This window comes from Rattus rattus, chromosome 17, assembly GCF_011064425.1.
Source record: "Rattus rattus isolate New Zealand chromosome 17, Rrattus_CSIRO_v1, whole genome shotgun sequence".
Lineage (NCBI taxonomy): Eukaryota > Metazoa > Chordata > Mammalia > Rodentia > Muridae > Rattus > Rattus rattus.
In genome coordinates, this window is record NC_046170.1 from 14,476,533 (window position 1) to 14,497,177 (window position 20,645).

At 38.9% G+C, this 20,645-nt stretch overlaps 1 protein-coding gene across 1 annotated transcript in view; it reads left to right on the forward strand.

The window, feature by feature from the left end:
* The window catches only part of Vps35 (VPS35 retromer complex component), a 34,700-nt gene extending 18,492 nt beyond the window's left edge, over nucleotides 1-16,208 (forward strand). The window contains exons 9-17 of the mRNA XM_032887347.1: nucleotides 1,255-1,351; nucleotides 1,460-1,608; nucleotides 4,541-4,748; nucleotides 5,872-6,027; nucleotides 8,898-9,020; nucleotides 12,363-12,542; nucleotides 13,130-13,369; nucleotides 14,447-14,590; nucleotides 15,286-16,208. Coding sequence (XP_032743238.1) covers nucleotides 1,255-1,351; nucleotides 1,460-1,608; nucleotides 4,541-4,748; nucleotides 5,872-6,027; nucleotides 8,898-9,020; nucleotides 12,363-12,542; nucleotides 13,130-13,369; nucleotides 14,447-14,590; nucleotides 15,286-15,465 — 1,477 coding nt within the window. The 3' untranslated portion in view covers nucleotides 15,466-16,208. The remainder of the gene's footprint in view (nucleotides 1-1,254; nucleotides 1,352-1,459; nucleotides 1,609-4,540; nucleotides 4,749-5,871; nucleotides 6,028-8,897; nucleotides 9,021-12,362; nucleotides 12,543-13,129; nucleotides 13,370-14,446; nucleotides 14,591-15,285) is intronic.
* The last annotated feature ends 4,437 nt before the right edge of the window (nucleotides 16,209-20,645 follow it).

Here is a 20,645-nt window from a genome sequence, read left to right on the forward strand (position 1 = left end):
AAAACTTTTTTAGTTTGTGTGTGTGTGTGTGTGTGTGTGTATGTATGTATATATATATATATATATATATATATACATAAATATATAAAATTACTGTAATATTAACTTTATATATTTACATATATTAATATGTATGTGTATATATGTATATTTAACATTTATATCTATATAAATATATGTATAATGCATATGTATGTATAACTTGGCTTCTTATAATATTTGTAATGAATGGCTGCTTGGTAGCCTTGCTATATGATAAATAACACATAATTTATCCTACTGTGAGTATATATCATTATGAGGTTAGAAACAACACCAAAGATTTATTTCAGCAGATATATATATATATATATATATATATATATATATGTATATATATATATTTTAAGCTATTTAATTAAGTTACTAGTCTTAAGTTACTAGTCTAGAAATTAATAAAGCAGAGGTCTCCAGATTGTCCTAGGCAGCATACATTGCATGCTTATTGGGCCTACTCTTAAAGAAAGATGGCTAACTAGATTGTCCTGTGCAGGAGTAATACCATTTAGCAATCCCAATCAGTGTGGGTTTCTAATGCATAGAAAAATGCAGATGTAGTTTGGACCTTGACAGGTAACGCAGTGTGCACAGGTTTGAATAGCTTAAGATGCAGGTTATAAAAGTCAACATTATTTCTAGTGGCTCCATATGGATGTTGGGTACTGAACTTGGGTTCTCTGCAAGAGTGGTAAGTACTCTGACCACTGAGCCATGCCTGCAGCCTCTATTTATTTAATCTGGGTGTGGTAGCACATGACTAAGCCCAGCACTTCTGAAGTAGAGACAGGAGTACCATGAATTCTAGGCTGGGTTGTTCTACATACAGTAAGTGAATAAGTAAGCAAACATGATTGCCAATAGAATAAGGCATCATTAACAAAACTTAGTTAAGAAATGGAGTAAGAAGTCATACATTGTAGCTCTTGTTTTAACCTTCCCACCCTAAATGGAAAAGCAGTAACATTTATTGTTAAAATAAGTTCTTTCCATCACAGTAGCATCTAGGCTAAATTTCCAAAGTCTTGTTTGGAATTAATTCACCAAAAATTAATAGTAATGTCTTGGTATTTTTAGCTATAATCTTAACAGCCATTCTTAATGTTCTAAGAAATAGACTCAGAAAACACAGAAAAGCAATAAAAAAAAATGAACCCACTGCTCAGATCCTGTATCTTAAAAAAAAAAAAAAAAAGAAAAAAATGTTTTCTTTTTTAGATTAGCTTTATTTGCTCATCGTGAAGATGGACCTGGAATTCCAGCTGAGATTAAACTTTTTGACATATTTTCACAGCAGGTGGCTACAGTGATACAGGTCTGTATAGTGTTTTCTCTAAGTTCTCAACTTTGGAATTTCTTTATTGGTCTATCTTTTTTTTTGTAATTGTTTAAAATAAATTATATAATTTTCTAAACATTGCAGTCCAGACAAGACATGCCATCAGAGGATGTTGTATCTTTACAAGTCTCTCTCATTAATCTTGCTATGAAATGTTACCCTGATCGTGTGGACTATGTTGATAAAGTTCTAGAAACAACAGTGGAGATATTCAATAAACTTAACCTTGAACAGTAAGTCAATATTATATTTAAAAAATTTTCAACTACATTTATTTGTTGGGGAAGGAGTTAGAAAATATGCACATGTGGAGGTGAGAGAAAAACTTGCTTTAGTTGTTTGTCTCTTCCAGGGGCTTCTGCAGATAGAACTCAGGTTAGTAGGCTTAGTGGCAAGTGTCTTTACCCCTTGAGCCATACCCCAAAGTTACAACATTGAAAAAAATTCTTAGCATTATATTAGTTTTTCTTTTCTCAGTTTTTCTTTGAAATGTTTGAAGTATATGCTGAGATTTTCCTGTGTGGTGCTAAACAGGACCAAAAGTTTTGCTAGTTGCTTACTTGTGTACAGTATACAGTAGTGAAGTGGTTAGTGACCTGTAAGATCTGTAGACAGTCTTCAAAGTTCTGTGTCTCTAATTCAAAACCCTTCCTGAGTTAGTTTTTGTTTTGTTGTCTTTACTATTGTATTTTATGTGTATAAGTGTTTTGTCTGAATGTATGTATACACATCATGTGTGTTCTTAGTGCCTTTAGAGACTAGAAGAGGGGGTTGGCACACCCTGAAACTGTAGTCACTGACAGTTACAAGCTGCCATGTTGGTGGTGGAGAGAGAACCTGGTCTTTTATAATAACAGCTAGTGCTTAACCTTTTGAGCCATCTCTTCAACCTCAAGAATGAGCCAGTTTTTAAACTAGTAGGGAAACATCATTGACCACCACTCCTCCCCACCCCACCCTACCGCACCTCACCTCACCACTGCAAAAAAGAAAAAGGTTTACTGCAGATGAGTAAATTGTGAACAATAAGGGTGTATGTATGTTTATGTTGAAAAATTAGGGACATATGTATATATTCAAAGTGTAACAATATTTGAGCTTTGGTTTTAATAACTGTTGGGAAAATGGTCTTAGTTACGGTTTTACTTCTATGAACAGACACCATGGTGAAGGCAACTCTTTTTTTTTTTTTTTTAAGATTTATTTATTTATTTATATATAAGTACACTGTAACTGTCTTCAGACACACCAGAAGAGGGCATCAGATCTCATTTACAGATGGTTGTGAGCCACCATGTGGTTGCTGGGATTTGAACTCAGGACCTCTGGAAGAGCAGTCAATGCTTTTAACCACTGAGCCATTTCTCCAGCCCCAAAGGCAAGTCTTATAAGGACAGCATTTAATTGGGGCTGGCTTACAGGTTCAGAGGTTCAATCCATTATCATCAAGGTGGGAACAAGGCAACATCCAGGCAGGCATGGTTCAGCAGGAGCTGAGAGTTCTGCATCTTCATCTGAGGCTGCTAGCAGAAGACTCTCTTCCAAGCAGCTAGGATGAGGGTCTTAAAGCCTACACCCACAGTGCCACCCCTACTCCAAAAAAGGCCACACCTATTCCAACAGGGCCACACCTTCTAATAGTGCCACTCCCTGGCCTGGTCATATACAAACCATTACAATAATGTTCCCTACACTGGATGCTTCCTTAGTCATGCTGTCCTAGACCTGTGGCACCCTACAAGGGCCACTTGAGGGGGTGGTTGTTTTTGTTTTTTGTTTTTTGAGACAAAGGTTTCTTGGTGTAGCCTTACCTATTCTGTAACTCGCTCTTAGACCAGGCTGGCCTGGAACTTAGAACTCAGATCCCCTACTGCCTCTGTTTCCTTGAGTATTTTGGTGCTGTGATATGTGTCTTTTCCCCAACAGCTGCCCCTTGAGTCCCTTAATTAGACTTCCTGCTTTTCTCTAAGTTACTTGTAATATTTGGGTGTTAATGTACTACTTTTTCTTTTCTTGTTTCCACCTGTTGGTTAGGACACAACAGGAAAGTTTCTTTCTCCTTTACTCCCTTTTATTAGTTATTTCCATTTTCCTGTGAACTGAAACACAGTACAGATCTTTTACATAAGTAAGAGAGAAAAGTAAATGATATCTTTGTTTTCCTTTATCCCTCCAAGATGAACTTTAAAGTAAAAGTTACTAAAATAACTAGAAATGCCAGTGTCTAAAGGTCTTTTAAATGCTAAAATATGCGCAGTCCCCTATATAAGATGCTACCTCTTAAATTCAACTTGGTCTCCCTGAATCACCAGATACAGATTTTTCTTCTAGATGGTTTTTGCATGGATTTTTCTCCTACTTACTTTCTTCATAATACTTGTTCTCTATCCTAGGAACCAATAGGATAGAGATTAAGTATTATTTTCTCAATTTGCTTGACCTATCTCTTTAAATGTGTAATTGAATTTTAAAAAACTTTTTATCGCTTCTTTGTGAATTTCATACCATGCACCCCAGTCACACTCATCTCTCCTGCCCCCTGTACCTGTTCTCCACCCTTGCAGCCTCTCCCCAATGGGGAAAAAAAATCTCTATAGTGTGTCACAGTGTATCTCATGGTGTACCTTTTTGTCCACATTTCTTTGCAAATGTTCATTGTAAAGACTCATTCATTGGTCTAGTACAAGGCCTCTGACTTCTGCTGTCTCACTGGGACTCCTCTTGGTTATTCTGTTGTTGCCCTGTGCCATGGATAGCCTGTAGGTTTACATCTGTAAACCTTCACGTACTCCAGCAGTTCCATCAATGCGGTAGATGTTGGGGTAAGGCAATCCAAAGCCCTGGATCTGGGCCTGCGAGGTATCTGAGCTAGTCAGTCCGAGGGCTCTCCTGTTCTCCCCATCTTAGGGCTGGCTCACCAGCAACCCCTGGAAGCATGGCCAGCTCTACCCTGCTGTCCAGGTGAGGTGCAGGGCCTGTTCTCCTGAATGTTGCAGCCAGTGAGGGACATGGCCAGTTCTTCTACTCTCATGACCCTGGGGCTAACTCCTCTGCCTGCCATAGTTGGTAAATGAAGATTTTTTTTTTAAAAAATATGTGAAACAAGTACTATGTGTATAAAGATTAATTTTATTCATGAAAGGGTTGCTGTTTTTCTCTTTGTAGTATTGCTACCAGTAGTGCAGTTTCAAAGGAGCTTACCAGACTTTTGAAGATTCCTGTTGATACTTACAACAATATCTTAACAGTCTTAAAGTTAAAGCATTTCCACCCACTTTTTGAGTACTTTGACTATGAGTCCAGAAAGAGTATGAGCTGTTATGTGCTTAGTAATGTTCTGGATTATAACACAGAAATCGTCTCTCAGGACCAGGTAAGAGAATACAGATACGCTCTTTTAGGGGACATTGAGCTATAGACTGGTAATAAATGAAGGAGGTAACAGAATAAAAACTATGAATAGCTTATTATAGAAGTTAAAAATTGGAGATGTACATAGAATTATTAAATATGTCTGATTTCACCAAAAGGATAATAACCACAGTTGATTAACATTTGGCATATCTTCTTTCAGATTTTTGTGCATAAATGTATACATTGACCTATTAACTTTTCAATGCCTCTGGAACAAATTCCCTGTCCCCCCCCATTCAGTTCAATTATTACTGCCTGTATGTCAATGGGTGAGGGTCACCTGCTGGGAGTATAAGCAACTTTCCAGTAGCTTTTCCCATAGAAATGACTCTGCTGCTTTCAGCAGCCAGCACTGCCAATAGCTCTTCAACTGGGCTTGGATCCTTGGGAACTTCCTCTCTATCCAGCATGTGCGTTGACGAGCTTGATCTTGGGCAGGCAATCACAGCTACTGTGGGAAGGTGTTATTTTGCAGTAATCCTTGACCTCTGGCTCTTATAATCTTTCTGTTCCCTCTTCAGTGTTCCCTGAGCCATGTTGGGGAGGGTATGCTAAAGATATGCTATTTAGGACTTAACACTCCATAGTCATTTATTTTCTACCCTTTGAGTTGTATTAACTGTTACCCACTGCAAAAGAAGCATCATTGATAAGGGAGAAAGCTATAGGTGGAAGGGTAAGTATTTAGAAGGCAGCTTGTTACTATGTGAATTTAGCAAAATAATAGTAGTAGATTCTGCCTCAGGCCTCTCACTTCATACTCCTTGGGTTCTTGGCCAGGTTTACGGGCTCCCTGTGGAACAAAACTTAAGTCTGAGTAGAAAGTCATTGGTTATTCCTAAAACATTCATTCCACTATTATACTAATGGGCTGATTTTGCCAAACGGGTTGTTACTGTAGCTTCTAAGGTTCACAGCTGGTTGAGACTGTTTATACCAACTTCTTTACAAAAACAAAAAACAAAAACAAAACAAAACCCTGAATTAATTTGCTGATACTGTTTCATTATGTATACACTTAGAAACTGTTACCTTTGTTGATGTTGGTTTCACGCTAATATTTTCTACTTTCCATGTTGCAGGTAGATTCCATAATGAATTTGGTGTCCACGTTGATTCAGGATCAGCCAGACCAACCTGTAGAAGACCCTGACCCAGAAGACTTTGCTGATGAACAGAGCCTTGTTGGCCGATTTATTCACCTTCTGCGTTCTGAAGACCCTGATCAGCAGTACTTGGTATGAGTTACCTCTTGCTGTAACCTTTCATCACACATAATGAGCAGAGAAGTGGTTAAACGGTTTAATGCAGCTTTTGCCTTAGTTTAAGGTATTGAAAAGCTTGCTACTGAATTTAAAGTTTATGGCCTTATAAAATTAACATATTTAGGTTTTGTTGTTGTTACTGTTTTGGGGTTTTTTTGAGCCAGGGTCTCACTGTAGCCAAGTTAGCCTCAAAATTATGATCCTGCTGCCTTAGCTTCCTGAGTGCTATGATTTTAGGGTGTACCTCCATGCACAGCTGAGATTTTATTTTTGTATAAATGAGTAAGCTGTTGGCACTCAGAGGAGCAAGTTAGATATTCCTGCTTCTTTTGAAAACCTGAGAATTGCGTGCAGAAAAGCTTGCTTTCCTTTAGTTAGAAATTACATTAATTATTCTGTGTTGTTTCTTGTTCAGTAGTTTAGTGCATGTGGAATGTTTAGTTATTTGTCATAATTAACTTAGACTTCCTAGGCTGACTTGTGCTCTGATAGGAAGATGGTTTTTTTTTGTCAGATGAAAAACGTATGAAGTTTAGTAATCAGACAAAGCTTTCTGTTTTATTGTAGTCCTCAGTTAATGTTTATGAAATGAAGACTTAAATGTGGCCTAGGTAGGTTTGTTGGCATCTGACAGTGAATGATTAAAAAGCTAATCTCTGTTAGTAGAGAGGTAACCTTTGATTTGGCTTAGGGAGAGATTGTTTTTATGCGCTGTGGGACAGTACAGGATGTGAATACTGTATTTTAAACATTTTAAGTTGTCCCCCTTCCTCTGTGTGTGTGTGTGTGTGTGTGTGTGTGTGTGTGTGTGTGTGTGGTTGCTCTCATTTTCTGTCCCATGATCATATTTGTGACGGATTATGTTTGTATGCTTCCATATCAAAGAAATTCACAAGACCCAAATATATCACATTCTGTATTTTACGTGGACTTGCTTATCCTCTTTGATGTTTGTATTTGCATGTTTATGTAGGTGCACATGAAGGTTAGAGGTCAGCATCAAGTGTCTTCCTCAGATGCTCTCCATTGTATTTTTCTAGGCAGGGTTCCTTAGTGACCTCCATGAAGTCACCTGCTTCTGCCTCCCCAGTGCTGAAACTGCATTTGCGTGGCTGCACCTGGCCTTTTATGTAGATGTTAGGTGGGTGTTAGGTGGGTGTAAGGTAGATGTTAGGTGTATGATGTTAGGTGGATGTTAAGTAGATGTTAGGTAGATGTTAGGAAACCGGACTCAGTTCCTCAAGCTTGTGCTGGAAGAATTTTACTGATTGAACCATCTGCCCAATCCTTTGGTTTTCTTTTTCTCTTTTTTTCTTTCTGAACCATCCATACATTTGTTTCACACAGCTTTTTAAATTATATTGGTATTCTTCTTAATTTAAGTATGTTTAGAAAGTTTGCTCTACCTGTAAGGATAAATGATTAAGTTTATAGGAAGAACTAAAAGGTCAGAATTTAGACAACTCCCAACAGCTAGAACAGGCTTTATTTAATTCCAGAAAAGTAGTTTCTCTAATTCTGGCCAACTAATTAGGGTATAGGACCCAGTCACTCAGTGGTCTGAGTTCAAGAGAATGAGAGATTACATGTAGCCTTAGGCTGGGGTTTTCGAAGCTAAGGATAGGAAAAGTGGAAAGGAGAATTTAGCTGGTTTCTTTAGATAACCTGATTTTTTTTTTAATTTGTTTTTTGTTTTTGTTTTTGGAGACTGTAGGGTCTGTCATCGTTTTCTGCAACCACCAGGTGTCTGAGGCAGCTTTGCCTCTACAATCCCCAATTAGCTGGCTTCCTGGAACTCTGAACTCAGTGTAGGGCCTTGGCTTTTGGGAGTGATTCTTCTACTTCTGGTAACACGCACACATGCACACACGCACACACGGACCCCTCACAGCTGTTTTCCCATTGCCTATTTTCTGAGCCCATAATTTGTGCAAGGTATTGATTACACAATTGAAATTTTGTGTCATTTAATCTTCCCAACAGTTATATAGGAGTGCACTACCTCATTTTTCAAGTGAAATTTGAGCTAAGAGGAAGACAGTTGTTGTATGAGACTTATTCTTGGGAATCACTACTCAGACATCTCTTCACTGCTATTAGGAATAGATGACAGACCCACATAATGATTCTATTAATGTTCACTTTGGCCAACTAGTGAGTTGGGATTACTTACAGGAGTGGGGGCAGTGAGAGGGTGGAGTTATTCACAGGGACAGGGCTGTCTCAAAGACAATGCCATAACTGAAAATCCCACTCTGGTACTGTTTACAGCTCATTAAATCTGCAACCCTGGAGCTCTGCATGGCTTGCTGGCAGCTTCCTTGTTGGAGAAGCTCCTCCAAGCAGCCTTGCTGGTCAGTCTCTTCTATCAGCATGGTTTACTGGTCCTCGAGTAGGGCCTTTGCTAGTCTTACAGGTTTAAGCTGTCTGGGACTTGGAAAGTTATTTATTTCCTGAGTCTTTGGAGCATCTTTCCAGGACGGGATGTTTCAATAGATTGCTACACAGCAGCAGTAAAGGGCAAAGAGGACTAGAATCTACCATCACATGTGCGTCTGATTTTCTTCATCTGCCTGTGTTCTTTGTCAATGAAGTATATACCTGCATTTGAAAAGAGCAGATCTGTTCTTTACCAGTTACCTAAGGCCAGTAATACAGCTGTGTGAGCTTCCAGCTTGCTTATATATAAAAGGGGTTAGTATTTTAGAGTGATTAGTATAGGAACTGTGTGCCTCAATAAAGCCTGGTCTATAATAAATACTAGCAGTATGGAATAGAGTTCCCATGTAATTGTGTAAACAATCCTAGTGTGGAAAATTATTTTTAAATTTTTTCTTTGTCAGATTTTGAATACGGCACGAAAACATTTTGGGGCTGGTGGAAATCAGCGGATTCGCTTCACACTGCCACCTTTGGTATTTGCAGCTTACCAGTTGGCTTTTCGGTACAAAGAGAATTCTCAAATGGTGAGTTTACTTTGAAACTTGTCACTACATTTGTCCTTTTTCTTTACTGTATCTTCTAGGTTGTAGAAAAGTTCAAGCACACACACAAAATGTGATAATGATACCAGATGCCATCTTCAGGACTCCTGATTCATTCATTACTCACCCTTTGCTGTTCTTAACTGACACTGGGGAGCCGAGCCACACACTGGCTGAGAAATCACATAACAGCACTTGGAAATATGAGGCCGAATCAGTTCAGATTGGTGCGAAAACTTCTCCTTAGGGTCTGAATCAGTGTAGCTGTGCCTAGTGATAAGGTCCAGCATTGTATAACCAATTCTCAAAAAAACTTGTAGTTGAATAATGCGATGAATCACACGCAACTACTCTATGAGTTTGTTTCTTTTTAAAGCAGAATCATGGCTTGTCTTTAGTGGCCTAATTTTAAAGAAAATTCCTCAGTCTCATAGACATAGAAGTTGAACATTCAGGTTTATGTTAGGAATACAGCTCAGTAAACTTGATTTTCTAATAATTTTTTTAAAAACATTTATATCTTAATATTTTTACCAGCCTATTTATCAGGTTTTTGTCAGGATAGCTTCTGTTCTTTTTTTTTTTTTTTTTTTTTTTCAGCACTTCATGACTAGGTATTTGTCACTCTAACAGTAAAGTAGCCATGTTATGAAGTTCTACTGATCAAAATGCTATAGTACTAATAGAAATATATGTGAATAGACCAGTGGAACTGAGAAGGTATCCAGAAAACCAAACATGTGTGATCAGATTATCTATTTTTGTTTGTTTTGTTGTTGTTGTTTTGAGCTAAGGTTTCTCTGTGTAGACCAGGCTGGCCTCAAACTCAGAGATCCACCTGCCTCTCCTCTCAAGGGCCAAGATTCAAGATGTGTGCCACCCTGGCCATCTAGTGGACCATCTTCCCTAAATCCTTGTTCTATGCCAGAAACACAAGGGGGAAAGGACAGTTTTTAATGAAGGGGACAGGGAAACTGGATATCCACTTGTAGCAGAATGGAATTGGATCTTTATTTCACATCATACACAAAACATAAACTCAAAATGGATTAAGGAACTAGACCTTGGTCTTTTTATTGGTGTTAAGGAGAGGGGATACTAAAAGCATAGGTCACAAAAGCAAAAATAGACAAATAGAAACTCTCTCTCCAAAACAGCAAATAAACAAACAGAGACAAAGGACCTGGGTAGACGTTTCCCCGAGGAGCACATACAGATGACCGTAGTTCTCAGAGAAGATGCTGAGTAACTGATGTTACTCAGTCAGGAGGGAAATGCAGAGGAAAGGGGCAGTGATGCATGGCTCATCTTTAGTGCAATGGCTGGGAACGTAGCCCTGCTGGTAGATCACCTACTCTGCATGCACAGAGCTGTAGGATTAGTCCTTGGCATCACATGCAGGCAAACAAAAAACCCCTTCACACCACTGTTAGAATATAAATACAGTGCAGTTACTATAGACAACAGCATGGGCCAGGCCTGGTGGTACACACCTTTACTCACAGCACTCAGGAGTCAGAAGCAAGTGGATCTCTATAAGTTTGAGGCCAGGCTGGTTCACAAAAGTAACATCCAAGACAGCCAGGGTTGTTACACAGAAAAGCCCTGTCTCAAAAATAAAAAAATAAAAGGAAAAAAAAAAAAAAAAAAGGAAGACTAGGAAAGGAAGGAAGGAAGTGGGAGAGGGAGGGGCATTGTTGAGACTACTCCAAAACTTAATATTTGGGCTGAAGGTAGAGCACATTATTAGATAAATATCCATAGGAGATGAAGTCAGTTTTTGTTTCTGAGAGATCGTACACTTTCATATTCATTGCAGCATTAATTAAAGTGGCCATGGCCCAACACCTCAGTGATGGAGAATGAAAATATGATGTGTGTATGCATGCACATATGTGCATTCATATACTGGAACATTATTCTAATGAATAAAATGAAAGAACCCCTAGCATTTGTGACACTATAGATGGTCCTGGAAGACAGCATGCTGAGTAAAATAACCAGTTACTGAAAGAACACTTAATCTCACATGTCTAATCTAAAACTGTCAGCAGTAAACCAGTGGCTGGCAAATTATACAGAATGTTATCAGATGAAAAAATTTGAAGACCAACAAAAAAGTAAAGGGGAAAACAGGATTTAAGACACCCTCCTCAAGTAGCAACTGGTGTTTGTATTGTAACAAGGACTACAGACTTGGATTATTGTATTTAATCCTTGTAACAAATCTTCTTATATCATCTTTAAAAAGTAAAGAGTACTTACTAGTTTTAGAGAAGTTTGGATGGTGTAGCACCGATGAAATTTAACCTCACTGGTATTTTTACAAGATAGTAAAGGGAAAAGAAAAATAATTTTCAGCAATGACAATGTTAAGAATGTAATCTAATAAAGGTAGAAATGTGAATTACTATTACAGTTTTAGTATGCTGCCAATGTGTAACTGTAGTGTTATAAATGCGGTAGTTCCTCTTCTAAGATTTTATACTAAGATAATCAGGGAAGTTTCTCAAATCTCATTATGCTTTTTATTATTGTGTGTATGAGGGGTTGGGGATGATGCTGTGGTGTGCATGTGGAGGGCGAAAGGTCAGCTCTCTCGCTCTACCTTAGGGGTTCCAGGATTGAGCTCAGGTTATCTGACTTGTATGGCAAATCTTTGTACCTGCTGGGTCTTGGCACTTGGCACATAATTAGGGTATTAATAAAGCTTTGTATATATACTGACCAGTCAGTATGCTTTCACAGATGCTTTCTAAAGGGGGGGGGCAGTATAACCAATTAGGTTATAAATGAGTTGAAGGAATATTTCCTTGTTAAAGTAATTAATATTAAATAAGTATTAATATTAAATAAGTTAGTGTTATGAGGAAACTTGTCTTAACAAAAAGTTACATACAAATCGTTTGTAGTATGAACCCAATTTTAACTGTTTTTCAGTGATCTGCTTTAAAGCAAACATCACAAAACTACATACAAATACTCCACTATATTTACATAGACAAAAAGTGGACAGGAAGACATTAGCAACCACGTTACCAGGGTTGATTGTATTTTCTAAGTTTTTTTGTGTTATTTTCCTCAATTTAGGGATGTGTTGCTTTTCTAATCATAAAAAGAAATATCAGATCTATATAAATTACAGAAGCAGCAGTTTTAGATGGGTTTAGTTTTGGGTTTACTTCTGTGTTCCTTAAATGAGAGAGAAGAAAAATGACAGAAAAACCGAACTCAGATTCAGTACTTTTGCTTAGAGGCCTTATTAGAAGTTTTCAGTAGAATGAACAAATTGCCCTTGAGCTTGACAGGTCTTTCCTGTTTCAGGATGACAAATGGGAAAAGAAATGCCAGAAGATTTTTTCATTTGCGCACCAGACTATCAGTGCTTTGATTAAAGCCGAGCTGGCTGAGCTACCACTGAGACTTTTTCTTCAAGGAGCATTAGCTGCTGGGGAGATTGGCTTCGAAAATCATGAAACAGTAGCATATGAATTTATGTCCCAGGTGAGCTCTCTCTTCCTTCTTGGATTTTCCTGTCCAGTTTGTTGGGTTGGGTCACTGGTCCGTTATTTTTGAGGTAATACACTTGGTGTTAACTATGTAGAGCTGGCTGATCTAGAACTAAGACCCCCCTGTTCTGCTTCCTGAATGCTGGGATTAAAGGCATGCACTGTGCCTGGCCCTCACTTTTATCTCACTTTTTTATATTTGACTAAGTCTGACTATGTGGGAGTGTTTTCATATAGTAGTCACATTGCCTGTGCAGAGTAGCAAGATGGTTGAGTTGCCAGGAATGGAAGAAACCCCAAGATTTACTGGCGGGTAGCCATGAAAGTATTTCATGAATTAAAAGTTCCTGTGGTTAGTTAGTTGAGAAGTATCAACTCAAGAAAGCTGGAATAGGTTTCTTAATTTTAAACTGTTCGCGACCTTTCCATTTCGGCTGTAGCTTTTGCCTCTTCATTGAGAGGCACACCTTGCACTGATGTGAGTGGCACTCGGACCATCTCACGGAATGGGGTTTGGAAGAACTTTGGAGGTGCTCCTGTTGATGGTTGGTTCATGAATACTCTTTGTTGTGTGTATGCCAGGCGTTTTCTCTATATGAAGATGAGCTCAGTGATTCCAAAGCACAGCTGGCTGCTATCACCTTGATCATTGGTACTTTTGAGAGGATGAAATGCTTCAGTGAAGAGAATCATGAGCCCTTGAGGACTCAGTGTGCACTTGCTGCATCAAAACTTCTGAAAAAACCGGACCAAGGCCGAGCTGTGAGCACATGTGCACATCTCTTTTGGTCTGGCCGAAACACAGACAAAAATGGGGAAGAGGTGAGGTTCCTCTTGGTTGTTAGAGGAGATAGAATTGGTAACAGGGACTGGTCACCTGTCATTGTGCTTTGGACATGAAACATTGGTAGCTTGGAAATATGACAAAGACAATTGTTTTCTTTATTAGAGGAAACGAGGGGGTCATGATGTAGCATTTCACCCTGTGGTAAAGGTCCACTTTTTAAAGTATATGTTTATAGCAACTGGTGTAGCCCATGTCTGCTACTTTGTGGGCTCTTCTTTCTTCCACCTTCCCCTCTCTTTTCTTCCACCCTTCTAATTCCCTAACACTAAATAAGAGAGAAAAGGATAGAGTGGGGAAAGGGGGCAAGTTAGACCACTTCCTGCTGACTAGGGATGTTGAGTTCCTTAGGGCAAGTTTGATCTTCGATGTCAGGATATTTAATTTCTTCTTGTCTTTGTGCACCACTGTTTAACAGACTGTGACCGAGAGCAAGCAACCAGCAATCCACCGACAATAATCCTGCTTCTTAGGGCCCTAGCATTTACACCCTCTCTCAAGAGTCCCCAGCATGCCAAACGTCACACAGTTGCAGAAACTACCTACAGCTGGCAGAATCACACCCCTGCTAGAGCATGAGGCAGATCATAGTCAGCTGCTGTGGATGATCTGAAACAGTCCATATCCCACAGCTGGAATTAAAAACAAAACATATTCTTAAAATATTTTTGTAATTTTTTTTTTTAAAGAGACCAAAATGCTAAAATTGCCACTACAGCTTGTTTATTACTAGTTGTAATTTTCTTTTGGTTTGGAGTTGGGATCTCTGTATGTAGCTTTGGGTGTTCTGGAACTCACTCTGTAGATTAGGTTTCCTTGAACTCACAGAGACCCATCTGTCTGTCTCTGTCTCCTGAGTACTGGGGTTAAAGTTAGGTATTTGCCACCACACCTGGCACTTGTTTTTAAATACAGTTACTTTGTTTTAGGGTTTCATTTTGTTGTATCCCTTCGTAGCATAAAGGCCTTATAGTGTTGTATTTCTAAGGGTGGTGATAAAATGGGATATTTCTCATTCATTAATCCTTTTACTATTTTCATGCCCTTTATTTTAGCTTCATGGAGGTAAAAGGGTCATGGAGTGCCTAAAGAAGGCACTAAAAATAGCAAATCAGTGCATGGACCCCTCTCTACAAGTTCAGCTCTTTATAGAGATTCTGAACAGGTACATCTATTTCTATGAAAAAGAAAATGATGCGGTAAGTGAAATAGCTCTTTGTTTCTGTAGGTTTGATACTTTTAATTTGTGAAAATTTAACTTTGCTTAGTCTTCCTGCAATCTATTTCCATTACCCAGAATCCTTTTCTGTCTGCACAGACCTTGCAGTTAACCAAATACCAAATACACATTTCCAATTTGTAGGCTTGATTTGTCACTGTGTAGCAGTTCAGAGTCAGTCCTAAGCTCATTGTCCATTTGTAACATTGTGGTAATCATTAAGATTTTTAGGTTAGGGGCTGGAGAGATGACTTAATAGTTAAGAGCACTGACTGCTTTTCCAGAAGACCTGGGTTCAATTCCCAGCACCCACATGGCAACTCAACTGTGTGTAGTTCCAGGATCCAGCACTCTCACACAGTCATCCCTCACAGATATACATTCAGGCAAGATACCAATGCACATAAATAGAAATAAATACATTAAAACAAGATTTTTAGGTTAAATACAATTTGTTTTTTGTTCCTTTGCTGGTTTCTATTGCTCTATATTTTGAGTTTTTACAATTCTTACTTCTTCCTTAAAGAATAGCTAATAGATGTTGCTTAAACTCAGAATCATTCTCATCTCTTTTTCATAATTACTCAGGTATTTGATTAAAGTAATGCTATTAAAACAGTGCTATTAAATTTTCTTTTGTGGTACATGCCTGCTACACAATTGTTTGTTTTGTAGGTAACAATTCAGGTCTTGAACCAACTTATTCAAAAAATTCGAGAAGATCTCCCAAACCTTGAGTCCAGTGAAGAAACAGAGCAAATTAACAAGCATTTTCACAACACGTTGGAGCACTTGCGCTCAAGACGGGAATCACCAGAGTCTGAGGGGCCAATCTATGAAGGTCTCATCCTTTAAAAGAATTCAGCTCAGCATACTCCTTTCTACACATCAGAAAGGGCTTAACTAGGTCTCCCTTCCATAGATTGTGCCTTTCAGAAATGCTGAGGTAGGTTTCCCATTCCTTACCTGTGATGTGTTTACCCAGCACCTCCAGACACCTTCAGGACCTTAACTCACTGCATAATTGTTTAAGTCTGTCTGATCACCCCAAGTAGCATGACTGATCTGCTTTTTAAACTTCTGTGATCCGTGAAACCTGAAAGCAAAACCCACTTATTCTGGCTACTAATGGAGCTCTCCTTTCTTATTTTTATTTTGATGCATTGTTGATTGTGTATTTTCTAAATTAATGGAGAATACTAAGCCAAACATACTTGTTTCTTTGTTCTCTGGTCCTATCTGAGATTACTTTAGAGGACAGGAGTACTGTGTGTGAAATTCAGCTTGGGCTTGCCCTGAATGCAAGATAGAGCCTATGTGTAATATATTCCCTACAACTAGAATATATTAATGCATGCCGAAGAATTTTAAAGCACCACGGTCAGAAGCAGAAGCTATATTTTGCATATTTGGACTCAGCTATCCATTAAGAACTATGCCATCATCTGGATACATCAAAATAATTTGATTCTATAAAATAGAAATTTTGTGACTTAATGTAATTTATGTATAACCTCCACTATTGTAAATTTATGTGAAATGCATCACAACTACAACTTTTTCATCAGTGAAATAATAAAGTTGCTGTTAACAATTTTGGATTATTTTTGTTTTTTGTACAATTAATGAAGGAAACTAATAGATTACCTGTGGAGTGAGTGCCATGTAGTCTCATGCTTACCGTATTTAATGCTGAAGGCCAGTTTTGACAGGTTAAGTAAACTAAGGAGGAAGCATGGAATCAGTGATCAATCACTCAGTAGACTTAATTCTCTGGGGCTGGCATAAAGGGTGAGGGAACAAAACTTAATTCTCTGGGGCCAGTGAATAAGGAGAAACACACACACACACACACACACACACACACACACACACACACACACACACACACACACACACAGAGTACATGAAACAAGGTTCCAACAAGCTCCACCAACATTTTTCTCTTAGCCTTTTTATACCACCTAAGACAAAAATTCTTTATGAAAGAAAAAAGATTACTTCATACACCCAGTTATATATTTTTCCCAAACTAACACCACAAAAACATATTCTCCAAAACGGATTAAAGTCATTACACAAAAGGAGACTAATACAGGATTATTGATTTATATTATTCTTTTGAAATCAAACCTAACTGAACATTTTCCATCTTTCTTTCTCTCTACAATTCATCATAACCCTGAAACTAATTCTAGATCAAGTCTGTAGTAATTTTTCCTAATGCTAAGCTGACAATTTGTATTTACCAAGCAACAGATCATCTTCTTACAACTTATTTTTGAAGTCTCGTTCAGCTAAACTGGCTAATTATTGACTCTATTCTTTTTTTTTTTTTTTTTTTTATTAACTTGAATATTTCTTATATACATTTAGTGTTATTCCTTTTCCCGTGTCCGGGTAAACATCCCTTCCCCCCCCTTCCTTATGGGTGTTCCCCCTCCGCACCTCCCCCATTGCCGCCCCCCAACAGTCTGGTTCACTGGGGGGTTCAGTCTTAGCAGGACCCAGGGCTTCCCCTTCCACTGGTGCTCTTACTAGGATATTCATTGCTACCTATGAGGTCAGAGTCCAGGGTCAGTCCATGTATAGTCTTTAGGTAGTGGCTTAGTCCCTGGAAGCTCTGGTTGCTTGGCATTGTTGTACATGTGGGGTCTCGAGCCCCTTCAAGCTCTTCCAGTTCTTTCTCTGATTCCTTCAACGGGGGTCCCGTTCTCAGTTCAGTGGTTTGCTGCTGGCATTCGCCTCTGTATTTGCTGTATTCTGGCTGTGTCTCTCAGGAGCGATCTACACTTCTGCACTTCTTTGCTTCATCCATCTTGTCTAATTGGGTGGCTGTATATATATGGGTCACATGTGGGGCAGGCTCTGAATGGGTGTCCCTTCAGTCTCTGTTTTAATCTTTGCCTCTCTCTTCCCTGCCAAGGGTATTCTTGTTCCCCTTTTAAAGAAGGAGTGAAGCATTCACATTTTGATCCTCCGTCTTGAGTTTCATTTTGTTCTAGGCATCTAGGGTAATTCAAGCATTTGGGCTAATAGCCACTTATCAATGAGTGCATACCATGTATGTCTTTCTGTGATTGGTTAGCTCACTCAGGATGATATTTTCCAGTTCCAACCATTTGCCTCTTAATTTCATAAAGTCATTGTTTTTGATAGCTGAGTAATATTCCATTGTGTAGATGTACCACATTTTCTGTATCCATTCCTCTGTTGAAGGGCATCTGGGTTCTTTCCAGCTTCTGGCTATTATAAATAAGGCTGCTATGAACATAGTGGAGCACGGTCTTTTTTATATGTTGGGGCATCTTTTGGGTATATGCCCAAGAGAGGTATAGCTGGATCCTCAGGCAGTTCAATGTCCAATTTTCTTTGACTCTATTCTTATATTTACTCTTCATTCATAACCCCTTTTCATGGCGCACACTGAAACCTATGACATATCCCTAGAGTACAAGATCAAGGAACTCAGACCCAACCTGGAATGAATGTTTTCTTTGATCATTAACTTGTTTCAAGTCTATTTTCTCTCCCAAGTACAATTATGTGCTTGTAACGTATGAAAGCTTACTGTACTCCTTTCCTAACCTATGCAGCCCTCACTACAAGGAGGAGGCACATTCTACTCTATTAGATCCTTCTGGCAAAACAATATAAACCATCTCTTTAAACTTTGTATCAACTACCCTAATTTTGTATAACTATTTAAATCAGAAATTTGTGAAATCATTAATTTATCTAAACTATTATTTTATGAAAATTCATCTTCATGTTGATCTGCAGGAAAATTGCCCAACAGAATGGACTGTCTCTCACAAAGCAATCCTGCCAGACTATAGGCAGTGAGGGCCTCCCCACACCCATTCACACATGCAGGAGGAACATAGCAGTGACAAACATGAGAAGGCACAGCAAGAGGCAGTCTAGAGATAAATGCCCTTGGTGGGGGTGGGCTGTGCCTCTCTGAGGTACATCCGTTGCAGATGAGCAAAAACAGACCTGGTCTCCAGAAAGCTCTCTTACCTGTGGCAGTTCCTTCTGCTTGGTGTTTACCAATTTAACTCTAGTTATAAGCACTTAGTGAATAAGGTACCATCTGTTAGGTGTTTACAGCTAATTACCTCCTTCAATCACCCGCCCCCCTTTTTTAGGGTATGAGGAGTTACCATAATATCCCTAAAAGTTCTCTACCTGTGTAGTTAACCACTAACAGTTACTCTCAGAACGGCCTAAAATCACTCATTTCACTATTGTCCAGTGTAGGAAGTAGTGTCCAGTGTGGAAGGCCTGAATAAGTAAAGTCTTGAATAAATATGTATAGTTGCCATAGAAACTGACATAGAGGAGTCCAGTGCCTCATCCACATGTGTAGTAAAGCTTTACTTGGGTGAGGCTAAAGAGGAATACCAAAGCTTTTCTCTAGAAGCTGAGTATTAGTGTTTGTGGACAGTTGCCAATTGTAGCTTCCTCCTCCTTGGTATTTGTCTGCTCACCTACAAGACTTCCTCCCTCCCTCTGTGCTGTTCCTAACACTATGAGGTTTTTAGTTGCTTGGGCTTTTAGCTTACCCAACCTGTTCCCAGGTTTCCTCTACCCGTTTGTCTGTCCTGTCTTCATTTCCTCACTACTACTTGTCAGAGTTTCAGGAGCCAACCTATTATGTCATGGTAGTCTAGATCAGGAATTTGGGAACAGCTTAGCTGGGGTTCTAGGTCAGCCCATTTTATCACATCTTAGGGTGCTGCCATCTGAAGGTTTGGTTATGACTGACCTGTTTGTGTACCCCATGATTGTTATGAAGGTTTTAGTTCCTGTCCCGTGGCCTTTCCCATAGTATAGCTTATGGGTCGTTTTCACATGGCATCTGGCTTCTCCAGGATACACCCCAGAAAGAGTAGGGGATTGGGGGCTACCACAATACCGTGTGATAACCTGATCTTAGAAGTCTAGCCCATACTCAAGAGAATTATGTTCCAACTTTTTTCTTTAGATAGGTTTTCCTTTTTCAGCACAAGCTGGCTCCAAACTTCTGACTCTGTGCATCTTCCTCTTCAGTGTTAGGATTACAGGCTTCTTCTACCATAAACCCCTCTGGTTTTGTTTTTTTTTTTAAGAATATTTTTAAATTATGCTTTGAAGATTTCATAAAGGTATACAATGTAGTTACAGATCTGTTAGTTACAGATCTGTTTAAATTGTGCATTTATTAGATCTTGGTTTAACTTTGGTAGTGATACAACACTAGAAATTCATTTAGGATTTTTAGTGAAATATAATTCTTTTGCAGTTGTAATACATTATTTAGTATGTTTTCATGTAACTGTGATTCTCTTTGCAAGGAGGGTTGACACATAGTCTCTGTGTAACCCCAGCTATCCTGGAACTCACTAGGTAAGGTTGACTTTGAACTCATAGAGATCTACTTGCTTCTGCCTCGAGTTCTTGGGTTAATGGTGTGTGTCATCTTGCTTGGTCCTGTGATCCTAATTTTATAGACATTTTAACATTAAAATATTATAGCATCCTATTCTATTTTGTTCATCAAACTTGTACCATGCTCCTTCCTCTGAAACTTCCAGCCTCCTCCTTTAATTGTTGTTGTTGTTGTTGGTGGTGGTGTGTGTGTGTACCCATGTAGGTATGAAATATATAGATACAGCCTAAGAATTAAGTATTATGTGTACATGATTTCAGGGCTGATCACTTGGTGTTTGTGGTGGTTTGAATGAGAATGGCCCCCATAGGCTCATGTTTGAATACTAAATCTGCAGTTAGTGGAACTGTTTGAGAGGGAGATGTGTCTGTGTTAGAGGGGGTGTGTCACGAAGGATGGGCTTTGAGGTTTCAAAAGCCCATACCAGGCCCTGTGTCTTCTTTCTTCTTTCTCTGTCTCTGTTTTTGTCTCTCTCGATGTCTGACTGTGTGTCTCCCCCCCCCCACCTCTTCCCCGCCCCTCCCTCTCTCTCTTGCCCACAGATAGGATATATAGTTCTCAGCCACTGCCAAAGCACTATGCTTGTTTGTTTTTTGTAAGA